General features: G+C 47.5%; 1 protein-coding gene across 3 annotated transcripts; it reads left to right on the top strand.

Moving 5' to 3' along the window:
- Positions 1–1193: 1193 nt before the first annotated feature.
- EPB42 (erythrocyte membrane protein band 4.2) lies at positions 1194–19864 on the top strand. 3 transcript variants are annotated; one of them, XM_037154954.2, is made up of 13 exons: positions 1194–1383; positions 3315–3500; positions 4139–4372; positions 6094–6212; positions 7071–7175; positions 8104–8281; positions 8819–8957; positions 9238–9341; positions 10129–10371; positions 11400–11699; positions 15715–15875; positions 17016–17149; positions 18873–19862. In XM_037154954.2, the coding sequence occupies exons 1-13, from the start codon at positions 1374–1376 to the stop codon at positions 19033–19035; spliced, it is 2076 nt and encodes a 691-aa protein (XP_037010849.2). In that variant the 5' UTR covers positions 1194–1373; the 3' UTR covers positions 19036–19862. The 3 variants fall into 3 exon arrangements, with proteins under 3 accessions (XP_037010849.2, XP_037010848.2, XP_037010850.2); XM_037154953.2 differs by lacking the exon at positions 1194–1383 and adding an exon at positions 1399–1573 and having other exon boundaries at positions 18873–19864; XM_037154955.2 differs by lacking the exon at positions 1194–1383 and having other exon boundaries at positions 3410–3500; positions 4091–4372; positions 18873–19864.
- The last annotated feature ends 62 nt before the right edge of the window (positions 19865–19926 follow it).

The raw sequence follows: 19926 nt of genomic DNA, 5'->3' as shown, positions 1-19926 counted from the left end.
AGGAAATCAAGAGATAATCTCACTACTTTCTTAGAGGGAATCAAAGTACAAAACATGTCTATAAAAGAACTCCTAGAAAAACTTAAAAGAAGTACCCTTGAAAGCCCCCTGCAACATAGGAACAGCCCCTCCTTTACCTTGAATAGGAATATATATCAACTAAACAGGCAAAGTAATAAGAAAAGCTAGTTAGTTATTACAAACTGAATAGTCACTAGGGAGTCAGAATTTATGGTACACTGAAAAAACATTTTAAGCAAAAAAAGGATAGATAGCTAAGTTAGACATCACGAGGGCCTCATAATAAATCTCCTATTTTCTCTACTCAGTCTAGCGTATCCTTATGCCCTATACCTAATTCTGAGAAACTTTAATATAAAATAAGATATTTTTAACTGTCTGATTAATGGCTCTCCTAGTTAAAATAATTTTTAACTGAATCTATGGGAACTTTTGTACTTTTACTGATTACCTTTGTATTGATTTTTTCTGCTTAAATGATCATATTATACTGCAAATGTTAATCAGTACCTAAAATGAAAATATAAAAACCTGCTTGTACTTGCAATAAACGGAACAGAGCTTCGCTGTCCTTTGAGGCGTGTTGTCGTCTGTTACCCAGCGCCGACGCCTTGCCCTCACCTGTGGGACCCCCTGACCCGCTGCGGCTGGCCCGCGGCACCAAGACAGTTCCAAACCTTCCCTGACAGAGTGGCCCAGAGCCAGCCAGCTTGGAAGAGCTTGGGCCCTGGCTTCTGCTCTTAGGACATTCGCTTTTCACCAACAGATTCTACCTCCTTATCTTTTTCACACAGATGAGTCCCAGATACACATGTTCTCTCTCTGTATTATCAAAACTACCCATGGACATCCAGCAACTTGTAGCCCATGATATACGTGGGGCCTGAGATTTGGGGTTGGATGTGGGCCTCCTGTCTGTGGGGTTGTCTCTTCCAAAGTCTTTCAAGTGTCATCCAGGTAATATTTCAGAGGGTCTCTTGAGGCCACTGGAGCAACAGGCATTGAGGTTTCTTTAGGGTTTCCCCAGATGGCAGATCTTTCCCAATTCACCCCCGAATCTAGCCTGCCAGGCATACCCCTGCCTGAGCTTCCTGGCACAAGAGATAAAATGAAAAATGGTAACTCCCAACAGCTGGCCCAGGAGATATCAGCAGGGAGGGAGTAGGAGAGAAGCAACTTGTCGGGGAGCTCACAAAAGAAGAGGAAGGAACTTCCACTATTTATAGATTCTTAAGCTAACAAAATTACCTTCATCAATTTCTATCAGGAAGACAGATTCAGAGAGGGAGCCCTGAGCTACAGTTCAAGACAGGCACTTCCAGTGGGCTCCTGGATAAGAGCAACCCACAGCCATGGGACAGGGTGAGCCAAACCAGCTCTCCATGGGGCCTGCTGGACTGTCAGCAGCCCTTCCATCATTACGTGTTTTCATTAAAGGAAGTAGGATGGTGGCGGAGGTGCTGTGACTATGGCAAGGGATGGTAGCGGGTGCTGGTAGTGGTGAAGGTGATGGCGGTAGGGCCATGCAGTGGCAACAGGGTAGGTTTGGAAGGTAAGTGATCACAGTTGTGATGATGGTGGTGGTTAACATGGGTTTATAGTCTTGTCCCAGGATCTACATAACAGGACTGTTCTCCTTGGGTTGTGACACTTACAGGAGATGACCCTGGAAAAGCACGAGGTGTCATAGCTTGGAGGCTAAATGGAAAAGAAGGGAAAGTAGGGAGTCAGGGACTCCAACTAAAAGGGACAAAGGCAGACACAGAGCAGGAAAACAGGCAGGCCCAGAGTAGGCAGAAACTTCAGGGGCCTCTGCACAGGTCTGTTAGCACATCGACAGGTCTCATTATATGTGAGGATTGTCTGTCACACTGTCTTAATACTCCCAGGCCCCTTCCTTGTACAGTTCTTCTAGCTGTGTGGTGCCACGGATTGGGGGAACCTTTAGGGGAAACAGCCAAGTATGATCTTGGGTGAGTCCATTCTACTCTCTGGGCCTCACTCTGGTCAATTATAAAGCAAGAGAATTAGATTTAGTGATTTCAAAACCAGCTCTTAAAATTATCTGATTTTGTTCTAAAAAATAACGAGTAAGGGTGGGCAAAATTCTGGATTTTATTCATTGCCTTTGGATTGGGACCAGAACAGGAGGTCAACGGTGAGAAAAAGCACTGCTCTTATTATTAATAATAATAACAGTTTCACTTAATGGGACTTATGTGTCTGCCCCTGCATTAAGTGTATTACAGTAGGTCCTCCCTTATCCATGTTTTCACTCTCTGTGGTTTCTGCGGTCAACCGTGATCTGAAAATATTAAATGAAATATTCCAGAAGTAAACAATTCGTAAGTTTTAAGTTGCAGGCCGTTCTGAGTAGCATGATGAAATCTCGCTCCACGTGCTTCCTGGGATGTGAGCCACCCGTGCCCAGTGTGTCTGTGGGGTGCACGCTGCTGCCCTTTAGTCGCTTCGTAGCCGTCTCGGCTGTCAGACAGGCTCTCGAGGTACCACAGCGCTTGCGTTCAAGTAACTCTTATCTTGCTTAATAAGGACCCCCAAACCACTCACACAACTTTTATTACAGTACATTGGTATAGCTGTTCTAGGTTATTAACAGTCATTGCTGTTAATTTCTAGCCATACCAAATTCATAAATTAAACTTTATCACAAGTATATATAGGAGAAAATATAATGGATAGCAGTGATCTTCAACCCTTCCATCTCATGGCACACATAAGCTCATTACATAAACTAAGATTCTGCAGCACAACAAAGATATGTTATTTTTTTTTTTTGCTGATCTGACAAAAATAGGTATGATATTAATGGGTTCACACCAGATGGCTATTGTCGTGTTGGCCATTGTCATTTTGTTATTTGACAATCTAAGGGAAAAGAGGTCAGTGTCCCTGATTCAATAGTTGGGTGTTGCAAATTTTAAATATTCTGTGGTGCACCTGTTGAAAATCACTCACATGTAATATAGGGTTTGGTGCTGTCTGCAGTTTCAGGCATCCACCAGGGTCTTGGCATGTACCCCCCAAGGAGAGAGGATGGGGGAGGACTACTATATGTACATTACTTCATTTAATCTCCACAACCCTGCAAGGAAGAGTGATCATTCTAAGGAAGAGAAAACTGAGGCTCAGAGTAGTTAAGTTATTTGCTTTAGGTGGCACAGCTAGGAAGTAAGTTGAGTCAAGGATTTTGAACACTGGTCTCTCTGACCGCAGGGTCTCTGCTTTTACTTACTGTCACATTTACCTCCGTGTTCTCTTTCTTTCCCACATAGCCCTGGGGATCAAGAGCTGTGACTTCCAGGCAGCAAAAAACAATGAGGAGCACCATACCAATGACATCAGCTCCAGGCGCCTTGTTGTGAGGAGGGGACAGCCCTTCACCATCACACTGCACTTCCAGGCTCCAGTCCATGCATTTCTGCCTGCCCTGAAGAAGGTGGCCCTCATCGCACAAACTGGTGAGTGGGGGCAGGCTGAGGGCCCTTTGATGCAGGGACTGGAGTGTTCTTTCCCATCAGCCTCCCCCTCCCAGGAAACTAAGGGGCAAATGGCCTACATGGTACTGGGCCTCAGGAAGTTTTGCCCACCCAGCAGGGCTGTTGTGAGAAGATATTGTGCCTAATAAGTATTGTTTATTATGGTTCAGAAGTGATTCAGAAGTTCAGATACTGCTCAGCAGCAGTATCTCTAGTGGGTTTCTTTTGGTTGCAAACAATACCAGTTTTGTAGAAAGGCCTGCATAGGATCTAATCCAGGCTGAATATTATATTTGTTACTATTTACTGAGTCTGTACTACATGTCAGATAATGGGCCAAGGTGTTTCCATACCGTATCTCCTTAAGACCTCACACTGAGCCTACGAAGCAGGCGTTATTACAATGCCCATGTACAGACTGTGAAGTGCCCAAACGCAGGTCCGTGGGCACTAAGAACCTGTGTGCTCTCGTCACCCTGTATCAACTCTCGTTAATGGGTGTTCCCCTTATTCTTCTCCAAAACTAATTTTTTACCTACTCCAACTTTGTGATACTTGACTTTATTACTCAGTTGTGACCAAGAAGTCCAAATGACCGATACATCTGTGTGTGACTGCAGGAGAGCAGCCTTCCAAGGCCAAGATGACCCAAGCCACATTCCCAATTTCCAGTCTGGGGGACCAGAAGTGGTGGAGTGCAGAGGTGAAGGAGAGAGATGCCCAGTCCTGGACCATCTCTGTGACCACTCCCTCCGATGCTGTCATTGGCCACTACGCACTCCTATTGCAGGTCTTAAACAGGAAGCCACGCCTCCTGGGCCAGTTCACCCTGCTCTTTAACCCCTGGGTTCGAGGTGAGTTTGGACTTGGGTCAGCCTGGGCTGCAGGGTACTCAGCACCCAGGTTCTGAATGCAGCCTGACAGCTTCCTCTAAAGGCAGCCTCAGCCCCAGCGCTGGCTCTTGCCGTGTCTGCTTCCTGGATGAATGGTTCTCTGACCCTGGCAGAAACAGCCTGGGGCTTCCCTGGGAAAGCAAAAGCTTATCTCACCACCAAACTCCTGTGTTGACTCAGGCTATTTGGTCACAAGAGATAATAGTCTGAGATGATCCTGGCAGAGCTACCCTTTATTGTGACAGTACAGGGGGCAAGAACTAGAAAGTACTTCAGTAGAGGTGACCTAGGGGATAAGCTTCTTTCCTCCTTGGACTTCCATGGATTATCACCAGGTGAATCCAGGTTGTGTGGGACCTGAGGTTTATATAATTTGGAGAACCTTCTTAAGGAAAGAGAAGACAAAATTTTGAATTGCTAAGGCCCCTCCCAAGTCCTGAAGGGGGTCTCCTGAGGGCCCCCAAAACTTCAGATTCATCAGCTTCACAGTAAATCTGTCCTGCTTCTTTCCACATGTTTGATCTGCCCTTACTACTGATGACTGGAGCCGCAAATCCCACTGCAGGCCTCCTGTAGGTCAGCAGGGAACTGTATAAAACGGGGCTGCACCCAAGCAAAGAAGAGGAGGATGGTGCCACCTGTGCTCTGATAATGTACTTCCCAGAGCCCTGCAGCACCTGGGCCAAATACCTCAATTTGAAGTGACTTCCAAAGAAGCTGACTTCATAGAAAGCACTCAGGATAGAGAGGCAAGGGTGTCCCTGATTTTAAAATCAGAGACAAGAGCCCTCTGATTTCAGGCCCCGGGTTTTTCAGGACTTTCTGAGTCCTAATATCCTATCACGCTGTTGCTCTGAGCACCTTCATCCCAGATGGATGCCTGGGGGGGATGGTTTAGAAATCGTTTTCTCCTTCTAGTCCCCAGAAACCAGCCTAACCATCCCCCACTCAACCCCTAGCACCAGGTGCAGAAAGAGAGGCACTTGGCAAGCAGAGGAGGTCCCCCACCACTTCCAGCTTTCTACCGGGGGCAATGGACTCTTCAAAGCCCCCATCTACCTCCCCAGCCCAGCCCTCCGATGAGGACAGCAGGACAGGCACCAGCAAGAGACCATGGGAGTCCCAGACCCACTTGGACACCCCCAGAAAGGAAAATCAATGCCTTGGCTTCCACTTCACCGGCCCCACTGCTCCTTCTGACCCTGTCTTGCCAAGTGCTACTCTTGCCAAGTGCTACTCTTCCTCTCACCCCTGTCAGCCTATGTTGTACTGGTTTTTCTGAAACACTATTTTTTAATTGAACTTATGACAAAGACATGACAGGCCCACTGGGAAGCTCCCTGGGCAATTACCATATTCTCTTATGTTGGTAACACCCTGACTGCAGGTGTCTTCTGGGACCCAGTCGGCTTTTTAAGGTTGGTTTGTTGCTGTCTACCTGGCTGACCACGAAGGTCACCTTGACTGATGCAAAAGCTCTCACCTCTTTCTCCAGTCGCTGCCAGAGAAGTTAGGTCCCAGTGGGGGCAGTGAAAAGAGGAAGTTCCTCTTCAGTCCTCATTAGACCCAGAGCTGAAGGGGAGACATGTAGCCTCTGCCCCTGGGTGGGAGGGGCAGAGGCCAGGATGTGAAGAGGAGGCCCAGCATCCCATGGGCCCTCATTCCTGCCTGCCTCTCACCAGAGGATGCTGTGTTCCTGGAGAATGAGGCGCAACGCTGGGAGTACTTGTTGAACCAGAATGGCCTCATCTACCTGGGTACAGCTGACTGCATCCAGGAAGAGCCTTGGGACTTTGGCCAGGTATGGGGCCCAGGGAAGGTGAGGGGACAGTGAACCTTTAGTGTTCAGGCCAGACAAAGCTAGCAGGTCCAAAAACCCCTGGTCATGAGACAACGTGTTTAGGGAATTTCTGCCACGTGGTACCGCTCTTTCCTCAGCGCCATGTCAGACCATCCTGTACAGCTTCCCGAGTTATCTTCTTAAAGACCACACAAATTAAACTCCTCTGTTAAATCCCCACTGTCTACAGGATAAAAACCAATGCCCTGGCACTACACACAGGCCCTTTACAGCCAAACCATTGCTCTCCTTTCCTCAAGAGCCACTTGGGCTCCCGTTCCTGGCCAGCCATGGACATGCACGCTGAACGTTCCCTCCGCCTGGAAAAGCTTCCCTTCATTATCACCTGGAAAGCTCCTATCCATCTTTTAAGACCTTCCAAAAGCCTCCCTTAGCCTCCAAAGGCAAAGCGAATCTCTGCTGCACTCTCTGCTCTGGGTTGGCCTCTCTGCTAGAGCCTTGACCACGTGGCTGAGATCTGTGGTCTAAGTGGCTATGTGTCCCTCTCCATCCCACCAACTGTGGGCTCTTCAAGAGCAGGAGCCCCCTTGGTATCCTCCACCTGTGGGCTAGTGCTGGCAGGAGCAGTAGGAGTGCATTAAATGCATAAAGATAGAAAGAAAAGAAAATAACAAGCCCTGGTCTTCAAGAGTTCATATCTTATTGGGATTGGATGGCCAGGCACCAGGACCAGAGGGCACCAGGAGACAACAAGGCAAAGGAAGAAGGAGGGAAGCCTGAGTCTGGGAGAAGGACAAGGTGACGGGGCTCAGTTGTGTGATGGAAACCCTTCATCATGGCTCTGTATGGTCCTTACAGTTCGAGGGGGATGTCTTGGACCTCAGCCTGGACCTGCTGAGTGTGGACAAGCAGGTGGAGAAGTGGGGCAACCCTGTGCATGTGGCCCGCATTTTGGGAACCTTGGTGAGTGAGAGGAGGGAAAGGAGGAGCCCTCTGACAGAGCTTCCCCCCTCTATGGCCCTGGATATCTTCAGGGTGTGGGGGATAGTTCCTGGCAAAAGGTATGGAGAGGAGGGGAGGGCAGCAGCATCCACGGGAGAGAGAAAAGCAAAGGGAAGGATCATCCCTCAAGACTCAAGCCAATCAGAACTAAAACTGGCCTGGATTTCCTCAGAGCACCCGTCTGTCACCTGCCTCCTCCCCGCAGGCCCCTGCAAGGGAGAGGGTCGGGTCTATCTTAGTCAGCGTTTGCAGCTAAGGTGGTCAAAGGGACTTATTTTTATTTCTAAATTATTTCTAAGGATATGTAGACCATGAAGGTAGCTTGGTACTTTCCCATTGTTCCTAAAAGTCCTTCACAAGAGTAATGTGTTCTCCATTTCCTCTGGTGCCACTGGACACTGCTCTGAAGAGGTGGTGAGAGACAGAGCCAGCTTGTGAGGAGGAGGGTTAGGGTAAGCGGGCCTCCCAACCCCAGGTGCAAACGCCCTCAGAGGAACCGGGACCAGGCAAGTGGAGGAGCAGGAAACCCAGCCCCCAATGAGGGGCAACTCACAAGTTCCTCTCGTGGCTTTCTCTGCCAGTGTGGTCCACAAACCTCTGGCTTCTAGAGGACTTGTTTAAAAAGTGGATTCCTGGGCTTCCCCAGGCTCCCAGAGATTATAACCCAGTGGGCTAAGGTGGAGCTCTGGGACATGTAAGTTTAACATGTTCCAGGTAATTCTGATGCAGACGATCTGTTCACCACACCTGGAAAACTGTGATGAGCCCTCCTCACCTCTACCACCATCTACCTTCTCACCCCAGTTTACACCCTCATCCCCACCCCACCCCACCCCGAGAGCTGTCTCATCCTAGGACTCAAATTATACCCACATGTTTCCCCAAACAGCTGCACAACCTTAAGGAGAAGCGCGTCCTGCTCACCCCACAGCCCCAGGCTGCCCAGGAAGGGGCCTTGCTGAACAAGCGCCGGGGCAGTGTGCCCATTCTGCGGCAGTGGCTCACAGGCCGAGGGCGACCTGTGTATGATGGTCAGGCCTGGGTGCTGGCTGCTGTTGCTTGCACAGGTACAGGGTAGGCTCACCTTGGCCACTGTAGTGTCTGCCTCGTGGGGTGCCCTGTGGGAGGGTCATCTCCAAAAGCAGTCACTGCCTCCACTCTGCGGCATTTCCTCGCCATCCAGTTCAGATGCACCATCTGGCAAGAAACCCACTACTCGTTCAGGGCTGCTCCTCCTGACCAGCTTGTGCTCCTTTCCCCCCTCAGCAAAGTTGGGCCTACCGGGCGAACTCTGCTCCAATCTCACTTTCACTCCGAAACCTCCCATGGCCCTCCCCCCCAGACATAGAGCAAGCCCCCAGTGCTCTGTCAGCCTGCCGTGTGCTCTGCCTGCTGTGTAACTTGGGTGGACTTCAGTTCGTGGCCTTTGTACGTCCTGTGCCTGGTGTCTGTTCTAACTTCCCGGTGCCTATGCTCCTCCTCTTTCCATGGTGTCACCCGGTATTTAAGACAGTGCCTGTCCAGAAGGGAGACACTGAAAACACTAGCTGCACCCCCCACCCCTTGCCTCTCTGGTGCCCTCTGACTCTGTCCCTTCGACGCAGTGCTGCGGTGCCTAGGGATCCCTGCCCGAGTTGTTACCACATTCGGTTCAGCCCAGGCCACCGGAGGAGGCCTGTTCGTGGAGGAGTACTACGATGAGGAGGGGCTTCAGAATGGACAAGGCCAGAGAGGCAAAATCTGGTGAGGAGCCCAAAGAGGATGGTGTCTCAGACTGGAAGGGCTCCAAACCCAGACGGCAGAGCCCCAAGGGAACCCCCCCACCCTGACTGGCCCAGGCACTGAGAAGGCCTTCAAGACTCTTGGACACTAATGGTCAGTTGTGGCACGCAAGCCCCTTCCTAGAGTGTCACAGCCACTTGGACACAGCACCCTCCCACACCCAAGGCAGCAACTGCTATTTCTAGAACCTCTCCAGGACTCCATTTTCCCCACGCTTGAATTGTTCTTTTGCCACCTTCAGGATCTTCCAGACTTCCACGGAGTGCTGGATGACGCGGCCTGCTTTGCCCCAGGGTTATGGTGGATGGCAGATTCTGTACCCAAGTGCTTCTGAGGGAGGTGGAGGTAAAATCTGGGGGTGGACTCAGGACCACCATGGGCTTGACAGAGCTGTGTGGGCTGAAGAAGTCACTCAGAAAGGAAAGGGGAGCAGTGGGTAGTCCAAAGAGGGTCTGCATCCCCTAAAACAGAAAAAGTGGAAAGAATGATAGTGGCTGGCAGAATGCTGTCCTGAGGCCAGTGGACTCAAGGGGACGAAGGTATTAGCCACCTCAGCCCAAGGCTGTGAGGAGACTAGCCCCCACCTTCAAGCAATGGGCGTGGCTGCTGAGTCTCAGTGAAAGGCAGAGGGGCTTAAGAGAGCTGGTAGTGGTGCTGGGTCAGGAGCTTATAAGGTGGGACTTCTGAGATTCCAGTTATGGATGAAGAGGGTATCAAGATAGGTTCAAGCTCAGGGAAGTAATCTTCAGGAGCCATGAAATACAGTTCTTTTTCCCCAAGAACAGACCAGCTACAGATCCCGGCATATATAAGTGCTCAAAAAACGGGACCTATTCCTATTACATCCAGAGCAAAGCTGGCTTGGGAACCCTGTGTACTGTGTTCCCCCGAGGTTCTACCTGTCCGGTTTCTGAGAGGGCTCCTGCCACAGGCCACTGCCAAAATTATTGTCACTGAATGTTATGTTTCACCTCTGTATACTCTCTTAGGAACCCCGCTGAGTGCCCACCTCTGACCTTGATCCCCAGGGAAGGAAAATAGGGTCTAGGATGGGGACTGAGGTTATGGAGCTCTGACTTGAGCAGAGGTCTGGGTGTTGCTCCTCTGGCTCATTGACCTTTCTGTCCCTCAGCCCTGAAGGCCTGTGATCTGGTCCCTGTCAGAGCAGTCAAGGAGGGGACACTGGGCCTGACCCCTGCAGTGGCAGACCTTTTTGCCACAGTAAACGCCTCGTGTGTGGTCTGGAAGTGCTGCGAGGACAGGACACTGGAGCTGACCAACTCCAACACTAAGTATGTTGGCAACAACATCAGCACCAAAGGTGTGGGCGGTGACCGCTGCGAGGACATCACTCGGAACTACAAGTACCCTGAAGGTACTGGGCAGGGTGGGCCCCGGGCTTCTCAGCCCCTGAAATAGCAAAAAAGGGGAAGGGATGGGTAGGCAGAGGCAGGCCACAGGGAGTTATCGTCCTTTCCCCTCTCAACCTGCTTTGACACTACCAACATTTGGGGCCAGGTGACTTCCCTGTGGGGGTCATGCACCACAGGACATTTAGCAGCGTTCCTGGCCTCTGTCCACTAGATGCCAGCAGCCCTCCACCACTACCACCACCAGTGTGACAGCCAAATATGTCCCCAGACATTTCCAAATGTCTCCTGGGGGGCACAGTTGCCCCCAGTTGAGAAGTATTGCTCTAAAGCAAGACACCAAATACTAATTCCAGCTGCCAGAAATGTTCTTGCTCTCCCCGCTTACCCAATCCCTCTCGATCTGTTCCTCCTTCCATGTTAGTTTATGGCACCACTGTCCACCTATTTGCTCTGAGTAGGATGCTTGCACGATCGTCTCTTCCCCCTTCATCAGCCCACATCACTCTCGAGTTCATCTCATCCTTCCCCGTTGCCTGTACGGGGCCTAGGGCCTCATTTCTCTTGTTCCCGGTATTCCAACAGTCTCCTAAACAGGCCCCCTGCCTGCAAACTCTCTGTCATTATTCCCATTCCAAACTGTTTCCAGCATGAGCTTTCTAAGTCACAAGTATAATTACAGTACACCCCTGCTCCAGAATATCCTTGGAATAAGTTAAAACTCCTTCACTTAGAAAGATTCAACTCTCTAAACTGTCATCAGAGACAGTGTGACTTGTCCAAAATGTTACTTTTCCGACTGTTCAGGGGCAAATTCATAGCACTTGGGAAAGAACTTGGTCCTTGAGTGACTTGGAAGGGACACTCTGTACTAGTTCTGGATGTGCTGAATACAAGCCCTTTCTTCTCTTTTTCTAACCTAAATATGGCCTTAGAGGTTTGCAAAGCTTTTGTGACTTTGGCATTTGAGCAGCAGTGGGTAAATGAGTCTTATTCATGGATAAGAGGCCTCTTTGTTTGTCCCATTCTTCAGGATCTCTTCAAGAAAAAGAGGTGCTGGAGAGAGTCCAGAACAAGAAACTGGAACATGGGGGAGACGATGGCAACCGTCCTCCCAGTCCTGAGACTGCCGATCCTCTGTACTTGTTCTTGGAAGCACCCACCTCCCTCCCCCTGGGAGGGGATGCCCAGCTCTCTGTGACCTTGATTAACCCCAGTGACCAGGAGAAGAGTGTGCAGCTGGCGATTGGGGTGCAGGCCGTGTACTACAACGGCGTCCTTGCTGCTGAGCTCTGGAGGAAGAAGATGTTTCTTGAGCTCAGTGGCAACCTAGGTAACTCTCTGTGGCCCTGCCAGCGGCCCAAACACCCAGCTCCCACCTGGGGCCGATTGCAGCTATAAGGCTCCCCTGGCAGGTCTCAATAGGTGCCTTCTAGCCTCTGGTGCATTCTCTTTCTCTCTCTCTCTCTCTCTCTCTCTTTCTCACTCAATATATATTTATTGTGCTTCACATAGAAAAAATACTGTACAATTACGATGGCAGTAATATAACTAAACAGACTATAGCAGCAGTGTAAGAAATTTTTGATAAGTTAAACAGAATACAATGACAGGGAAGCATTGCATCCTGGCTGGAGCAGGCTGCCTCCGAGCAAATCAAACGGCACTGGGTCTTAAAAGATGAGTAGGACAGTGGTGGACAGAAAAGTGAGTCATGGGCATTCCAGGCAAAAGGAAAAACAAGTGTGTAGGTTCTTCCTCCCAGGGATCGTCTTTAATTGGTCTGGGATGGGGTCCAGGTGTTTCTCTTTTTTGGTTGTTGTTGTTTTTTAAACTGCCTATGTTATTTTGTGGTTGAAATTTCCTGGACAAGAGCAGATGTTTTCCAACTTTCCTATAATCAGAATCACCTAGGAAAATTTGATGCTCAGCCTACACCCCAGACCAATTAAATCAGAAATTCCATGGTTGGAGCAAGATAGAATCAGGGTGGAATAGAGCTTGTCTATGTTGTTGCAACAGCCTCCCAGTCACCACCCTCCCTCCAGTCTCTCCACCACGTTTCCCTTCTGAGGGGGCTGCCAGGGAGGGGAGCAGTGGGAGGAGTGGTATGGGAGCTGGGCGAGGCCAGACCACGCAGGAGCTTGTAGGTCATGCTAAGCAGTTTGAGTTTTGTTCCCTGGGCAACAGGGAACTGGTGAAAGTTGTTACAGGGAGTCATTATGATCAGAAATCCATTTTTTCAGGGTTTTTTTAATCGTCACCCAAGAACATGCTTAGTGATTTTAGAGAGAGGGGAAGGGGTGGGAGAGAAGCATCAATGTGAAGGAGAAACGCTGACTGGTTGCCTCGCATATGCACCTGACAGAGGACCAAACCCACAACCTAGGCATGTGCCCTGACTGGGAGTCAAACCCGCGGCCTCTTGGTTTATGGGATGACACTCCAACCAACTGAGCCACACTGGCCAGGCAGAAATTGATTTTTTAAAAAAGGACTTTTGGAAGAATGGAATGGAAGGGGCTCTATCAGAGTAGTGGTTCTCTACCTGGGCTGCACATTGAATCACCTGAGGAACTCTAAAAATACTGATCATATCCAAGTCTGATATAACTGACCTGAAGTATGGCCTGGCCTTGGGATTGTTTTATAAAGCTCCCCATGTGACTCTAATATGCATCCAATGTTGAGAACTACTGGATTAGGGGTTGAAAGCTTTTGTTATAATCAAGAAATGAAGGAAAACTATCAGCACTTCAAATGCAGATATATTAAGGTTATAGACTGGACTTGTGAATATATGTGGGAGGATGGAAAGAGAGCTTCCAGTTTGAGGGGCCTCTAGAATGGAAAATGGGGAAGAAAAAGTTTGGAGAAAAGATGATGAATTCTGTTAGTGTCATGTTGGGTTTGATAGCCCATTACCTAGGCAGCATGCAGCTGGAAACCTAAACCTGGTGTTCAACACTAAGGCCTGGGTTATAGACCAGATGTAAGAATCCCACAAGAAAGGCACAGCCAAGAGTCATGGCATCAATGAGCTCAATGGCGCAAGGACTGTGAGAAGAGAGAGCGAGGAGGGAATACAGGTGACACCAGCATGTAAGGGGTAGTTAGGGAGAGAGCAGAAGGTAAGGGAGATGGAGAAGTCAAAGAGAGGAGGAGGCACCCAGCAAGGGCAACAGAGAGACCATGAGAGGTCAAGGTGGAAAAGCGTCTATTGGCAGAGTGGTCTCACTCAGAAGTGATGGTGAATGCCAGCTTCCTGGGGGTTAAGTGGATTGAGACCTGAGGAGGTGAGACAAGGTGTGCAGTCCTTTCTGGAAGAGTGGATAGATGCATAAAGAAGAGAGGCTGGCTGATAGTCAGCCAGAGACACTGAGTAGGTGGAGGGTGTTTTGCCGGGGTCCAGTCTCGGAAGGTCTCAGGGTCCCCAAAGGATGGATGGCGCAGGTGACGAATGAAGAATCAGATGCCTGATTGGATGCCAGAGAACAGCCAGGCTCTGTGGGTCTGACAGAACTCAGAGTTTGATTTAAGCTTTATTTTTATAGAGATTGTTACATAACATTAAATAAACAGGTGCATGGCATGATCAGTTAAGCAGAAAAAAAATAATACAGAGGTAACTAGGAAAAGTACAGGAAATTCCATAGATTCAGTTATGTTAAACAAAAGTTATTTAGACCAGGAGAGCCATTAATCAGATAATTAGAAATAGTTGTATGTACAGAGTTTTAAATGTCTTATTGATGAACAGATGTTTATTAAAGTTCTTAGAATTTGGCATAGGTCAAAAGAATACGCTAGACTGAATAGTAGTTATAGAAAATTTATTACAAGGCCTTTGTGGTATCTAACTTAACTATCTATCTTTCTGCCTAAAATTTTACTTTATGTAATATGGACTCTAACTCTTTGGTAATTGTTTCTACGTGCTTAGTTTGTAGTAGCTAACAAGCTTCTCCTGTTTCTTTGCCTGCTTAATTCTAATTAATATATATTCCTGTCCAAGGTAGAGGAGGGGCTGTTACTCCATCAACTTTTAGACATTCAGGGGCTACCCCATCAGGGGGAACTTTTGTTCTATTGCCACGAAATCATTTTCTACAACCTCATTGGAATTCTGCAGATAATTAGACCTGAAATACAGGTGTCTAAAAATCCCACCACCTATTAATTGCAAAGACAAACACGCAAGGAGAGATAGACAGGAAATCCAGCCACAGTTGCCTCTGCTGTGCAGATGCATCTCATCTGTCCCGACTGTGTCAAGGGATGGCTGTTGGTTGGCTCCTGACAGTGGTTTTTTTTTTTGTTTTCATTTAAGATAAGAGAAAGTGAAATTTGATTACATAATGAAAAAAATAATCAGCAGAGAAGGAAAGCCTGAAGCCTCAGGAGAGATTTTTTTATCCTTTTTTAACAATTTAATTTCTTGGGGTGACATTGGCTAACAAAATTATATGGGTTTCGGGTATACAGTTCTATAATACATCCTCTGTACATTGTATTGGGTATCTATGATGCCAAGTCAAGTAGGAAATACGGGTTTTAATTGATGATGGAAACTTTGGGGGAAATGAGAGTCAACTACAATAATTATAGCTCACATTTACTGAGCAGTCATTTGTGATAAATGTGGTGTTAAATGTTCTATGTGCAATGTCTCATTTATCCTCACAACAACCCTATGAGGGAGGAACCATTATTATTCCCACTTTCCAGATGAGGAGACCAAGACATAGTTCACAGCTAGGCACTGGTAGGGTTGGGAAGGAGCACAGGTTTAAAAAGCAGAGGACTAGACTCAAGCAGGGGGGACACCTCATCCTCCTGCTGGTGCAGTGACAACTAGGGTAGATGTCCATGTCTGTAGGTTGGGAATAAGAACATGAACTTGAGAGGATTCCTCAAAGATGAAGGATGATCTTATTTTCTCTGACAAGGGAAAGAGAAGAAGCAGAGAATGGGAAGGAACTAGCATTATTCAGCAGCAACTGTGTGGCAGGGTCCGAGATATGCACTCTGTTTGCATATCTCACCTAACACCAGCCAGGTGGCTGTTATTAGATAAGGAAACTGTGGCCAAGAGAGCTTAACTTGTTCTAGTTCAAAAAGACTGTTCTGCAAGCCCACTGAGGTGGCCTGCCAAGAGTGTAATGTTAGTGGAGGTGGGGATGGTGGTGAGAGATGGGCTCTTGAGTGAGTTCAGGTTTGAAATTGCTGTGAGGAATGAGGCATCCTTCTGGCTTCGGTGAGATCTTGACCTGTTTGCATTGTGCATGTAACTACTGCTGGGTCCAGGCACACACACCAGCACTGACTCCTCCTGTCATGTGTCTCAGTGAAGAAAATCACCACCAGCCTGTCCTACTCCTATTTTGAGCAAAGCCCACCTGAGAACAGCTTCCTCAGACTTACTGCTTTGGCAACATACTCGGAGTTGAGCCTCAGCTGCTTTGCTCAGGAAGACATCGCCATTTGTAGACCACGCCTTGCCATTGAGGTAGGCACCAGTGTTTCCCCAAATCACCCTCATATGCTATTACTTGGGCCCCCATTTCAGAAAGAATCAGGGCCCATCATACTCCAGGGCAGGTGACTTTGCTGCAGGATTACTGGAAAATGTTAGGTTGAGAGCTCCTTGTCTTCACAGAGATGGTTTCTTGCATGTGGTATTCTGGTTTAAATCTTCCACCTTCTTTAGGTGGTTCAGTAAAGGTGTCTAAAGTTGGGCCTCCCCAGCTGCTGCCTCCATACTTACAGGGATAATAATAGCCTATGTCTATTTAGCACATGATACATAGGCCTATATATTTTCACCTCCTTTATTTCTTTTAATTCAAAATCTCCAGGAGGTGGAACTGTTTCCATTATTCAGATGAGGAAACTGTCCTAGAGAGTAATATGCACAAGATCATAAAAATAGGACATTTTAGAGATTTATGGCTCTTGGTCTGGTCATCTTTCCACATGTCTACCTTGGCCAAAATAAATGTGATGTGGTTCATGGCCTCAGAGGTTATAGTTGGGTAAGAGAGACACAACTTTTGGTCTTACATGTAAGTGCTTTAATAGAGCCACAGAGTCACTATGGGATAAGTGAAGTAAAGGGGATTAAATCCATCCGATTAGTTTGAGGAAGACTTCATGGAGGAGGTGGCATTTATACTGGATCTTGAAAAATGGGTAAGCTTCCAGTGCAGAGGTAGGGGAAGGCCACTGCAAACAGAAGAGGCCCAAAGGCAGGGAATATGATGGGTGCACTGGGGATGGGAAAGCACCAGATGTGGCTTGGATGTCGTTTAGTCAAGGGAAGAACAAATGAGATTGGAGAGGTGGGTTGGGGTCAGACCATGAAGGGCTCTGATTGCCAGCTGAAGCTATATTCCAAAGACAATGGGAAACCCTCTGAAGTCTTGAAGTGGAAGAGAGGCACATTCAGAGGCAGTCTGTGATGGATCAAGGATGAGAGTAAATGCAGGAGGACTGGGTAGAGAGGTAAAGAAGTCAGCTGTGGTATTGGGATTAGGATGCCAGCAATAGGAAGGTATGGGGAGGGTACAGGGCAGGTGCCCAGGAGAGGAAGGGGTGACCGTGGCTCTGTGTTTGTGGCCTCTGCTCCAGGTATTGTCTCTTCCCACAGATGCCAGAGGTGGCAGAGCAGTATCAACCTCTTACAGCCTCAGTCAGCATCCATAACTCTCTAGTTGCTTCGATGAAGGACTGTGTGATCTCCATCCTTGGAAGGGGGCTCATTCACAGAGAGAGGACCTACAAGTAAGAGACTGCAAGTTTTCCATCCCTGTGACATATCTCAGCTGGTCAGAAAGGCTGGGACCCAACATTAGTAACTAATTGACTTTTTGCTGTGTCCATGGAGACAGTGCAAATATGCCCTGAAGAAAAACAAAGAGATTGGGACCTATCTCATCCCAGGACCATATGTGTGGGGAACAAGAGTGAAGGAGGCTCTGTGCCCCTTAGGTACTCACCTGGCCCCTGGTTGCTGCCCTGATCATGCAGGAAGAACCTGGTTGGTGGTGAGGGCAGGAGAGAGGGTTGGAACTGGGTGCTAGAGAATATCACAGGGAGGGTAGGCTGCCTCTCAAAAGCTGCAATCTACTAATGCCCACCACAGGAATGAATTCTGTTTATTTGAATATTATCTCTTATTCTTATTCCCTACTTCCATTCCTACCACCCTTCATATCCTTTTGTTAGTACGTGTAAAATGTCCACTGTTGCTTTATGAGCCTGTATTTTTAACTTATATAAATGACATTATGTCTAATTCTTTTCCTTTTCACGCAGACCTACCCACATATATATAGTCCATTGTTTCCGTTACATAATACATAATGCACATTCCCTGCTTTCTCCCACTCCCCTTTACAGTAATGGGCACCCAGAGTGCTTCAAACTTTCAGATGCCACAAATACTACTGCAAGGAACACCCCCAAACATGTCCCCTTATGTACTTGTTTGAAACGGGAGGGAGAAAAAAGAAGATATGTGCCCAGGAACAGACCTGCTGTCATGGGATGTTTGCGGAATGGCTGTCGGAGCTGCAGTCCCTGACATTTCCTACATTCTGACTATCCCCCTGCTCATGCAATACCCACCTTTCTCTTTTTCCATCGAAAATAGATAAGATACTATCTCATTATTGTTTTAACTCTTCATGTGCTTATTAGCCTTCTCCATTTCTTCCTCTATAATGTTTTTTGACCACCTTTCTTTTGGTGTTCCTGCTTTTTTGCCTTGTTCATTTGCAGGAGTTCCCCGTATAGACTAGGCATTAGTCCCTTGTTGGTTTTAAATGTTGCAGGTATCTTCTTTCATGATCTCTCCCCTCATTATGTCCACTGTGTCCTTTATAGAATAAAACCTATCTAATTTCAAGTTTCTGCTTGCACTGCCCCTGAGGTCCCTGACTGGTTGTCTGGTATTGAGCCACTGCTTCAGCCTCATGAAACTCAGCGAGACATTCTTGCCAGTAAGTTCAGAGAAGGGACTGCCAAGATTTAACCAGACATTTGTGATCTCCCAGATCAGCTGTGGGGCAAAGCTCCTCAAAGGGTATCTGCACCAACCCCTCAGTCACCATAAGAAAGTTCCCAGGCAGGTGGGGAGGCTGCTGATGGGGCTCCTCTGCCTATTGACATGCAGACACCTTCTCAATATACTCGCCATGCCCACTGCATTTAGCAATGCAAGTGTCCCGAAGCCAAAGCTTTTCCACATGTACCCCAATACTGTTACCAAGAGTGGAAACAGATTGAAGTCACAGGGGATAAAAGAAACAACAGATGCAGCTTGGAAGCCCTTAGGATTTCTCTTCTCAGCCATGAAATTGTTCACCATTGAGAGGCTCCTGTCTTCTACCCCCTTAAAACCTCTTGTGTCAACCTCTTCAAGCAGGGAAGGGCCAGAATCCCTGGGACCAGCAGAGCAATGAACCTGGGACAGAATTAGCACCTGCCTTTTCCTTTATTTCAGATTAGGTCCCATACGGCCTGGAGACACCTTGTGCACCCAATTCCGGTTCACGCCAATGAAGGTGGGGCTCCAGCGGCTCACTGTGGAAATGGACTGCAACATGTTCCAGAACTTAACCAACTACAGAAGTGTCACTGTGGTAGCCCCTGAACCTGCAGCTTAAACGACCAGCTCCAGCATCGCGTGCCCCAACCACCCCCTTGTATCTATGATCTGAACTAAATGTGCTGGGAGGGAACATCCATTCGGGCCGAGCAGAAGAGTGACCAAGAACAGAATTAGATTCTCAGAAATCAATAGTAAAGATACTCATCTCTGTCACTCCAGCTTAAGGCAGCCACGAAGACTAGCTGTCTTAGAACGGAAACTACTGGGCTTGAGTGATAAAAGGAAACTTTTAAAAAGGCACTCACATAAGTACATTCAGATTTTCCTGGTTCAGTGTTTTCATAACCATTTTAGTGCTAATGCATTCATTAACTTATAAAGAACCTGACATTTAAATCACTCATATTTCTGATGAAGTGGGGCAATATTAACTAAAAATTGAGTTTTTAGGTAATCCTAAGATTACATTGATCAATGCTATCCCTGACCATTACCCTTAACTTTTCAAAGATAACTGAACAAACTTATAAAATAAAAAACATAGGGCCTGAGAAGGGTCTTCTAGATTCAGCTATAGATAAGTTTCTGTGAGAGCTCTGTATGAAGTATCCGACAATTAAAGTCTGATGTTAGTAGCATGAATTTGGTCTACTAGGGAAATATGAAAATTATTAAGTATATAGGGAATAGGCCCTAAAAGAAAGAATAAAAGAACTGGACTCCTTTTGAACAAAGTTATGATTTTTTTCATTTACATTATTTTGTTGCTTCAACACTTAGTTTTAGTTCTTCTCCTTTATAATATTTGTTAGAAATCCAGAATGGCACTTTATCAAGGTAAATCAAAACTCTTAAGAATTTCAACCCCAAGGACACACTAGTTGCTCAAAAGAAGGGCTGCTGTTGCTGTTCATGCCTAAAGAGACCAGGGGGACACGGGGGGGGG

Source organism: Artibeus jamaicensis, unplaced genomic scaffold, assembly GCF_021234435.1.
Source record: "Artibeus jamaicensis isolate MK-2021 breed Jamaican fruit bat unplaced genomic scaffold, CSHL_Jam_final contig_1132, whole genome shotgun sequence".
NCBI classification, from domain to species: Eukaryota; Metazoa; Chordata; class Mammalia; order Chiroptera; family Phyllostomidae; genus Artibeus; species Artibeus jamaicensis.
This window is presented reverse-complemented; position numbering and strand designations above follow the sequence as displayed.

What these genes read in the sequence shown, in the direction of transcription:
- EPB42 (XM_037154953.2), top strand. Translation starts at nt 1,531, where the DNA reads ATGGCGGTAGGGCCATGCAGTGGCAACAGGGTAGGTTTGGAAG. An exon ending in AGCCTTGGGACTTTGGCCAG is followed by an intron (nt 6,213 to 7,070) that starts GTATGGGGCCCA and finishes TGGTCCTTACAG; the next exon opens with TTCGAGGGGGATGTCTTGGA. An exon ending in GGCCAGAGAGGCAAAATCTG is followed by an intron (nt 8,958 to 9,237) that starts GTGAGGAGCCCA and finishes TGCCACCTTCAG; the next exon opens with GATCTTCCAGACTTCCACGG.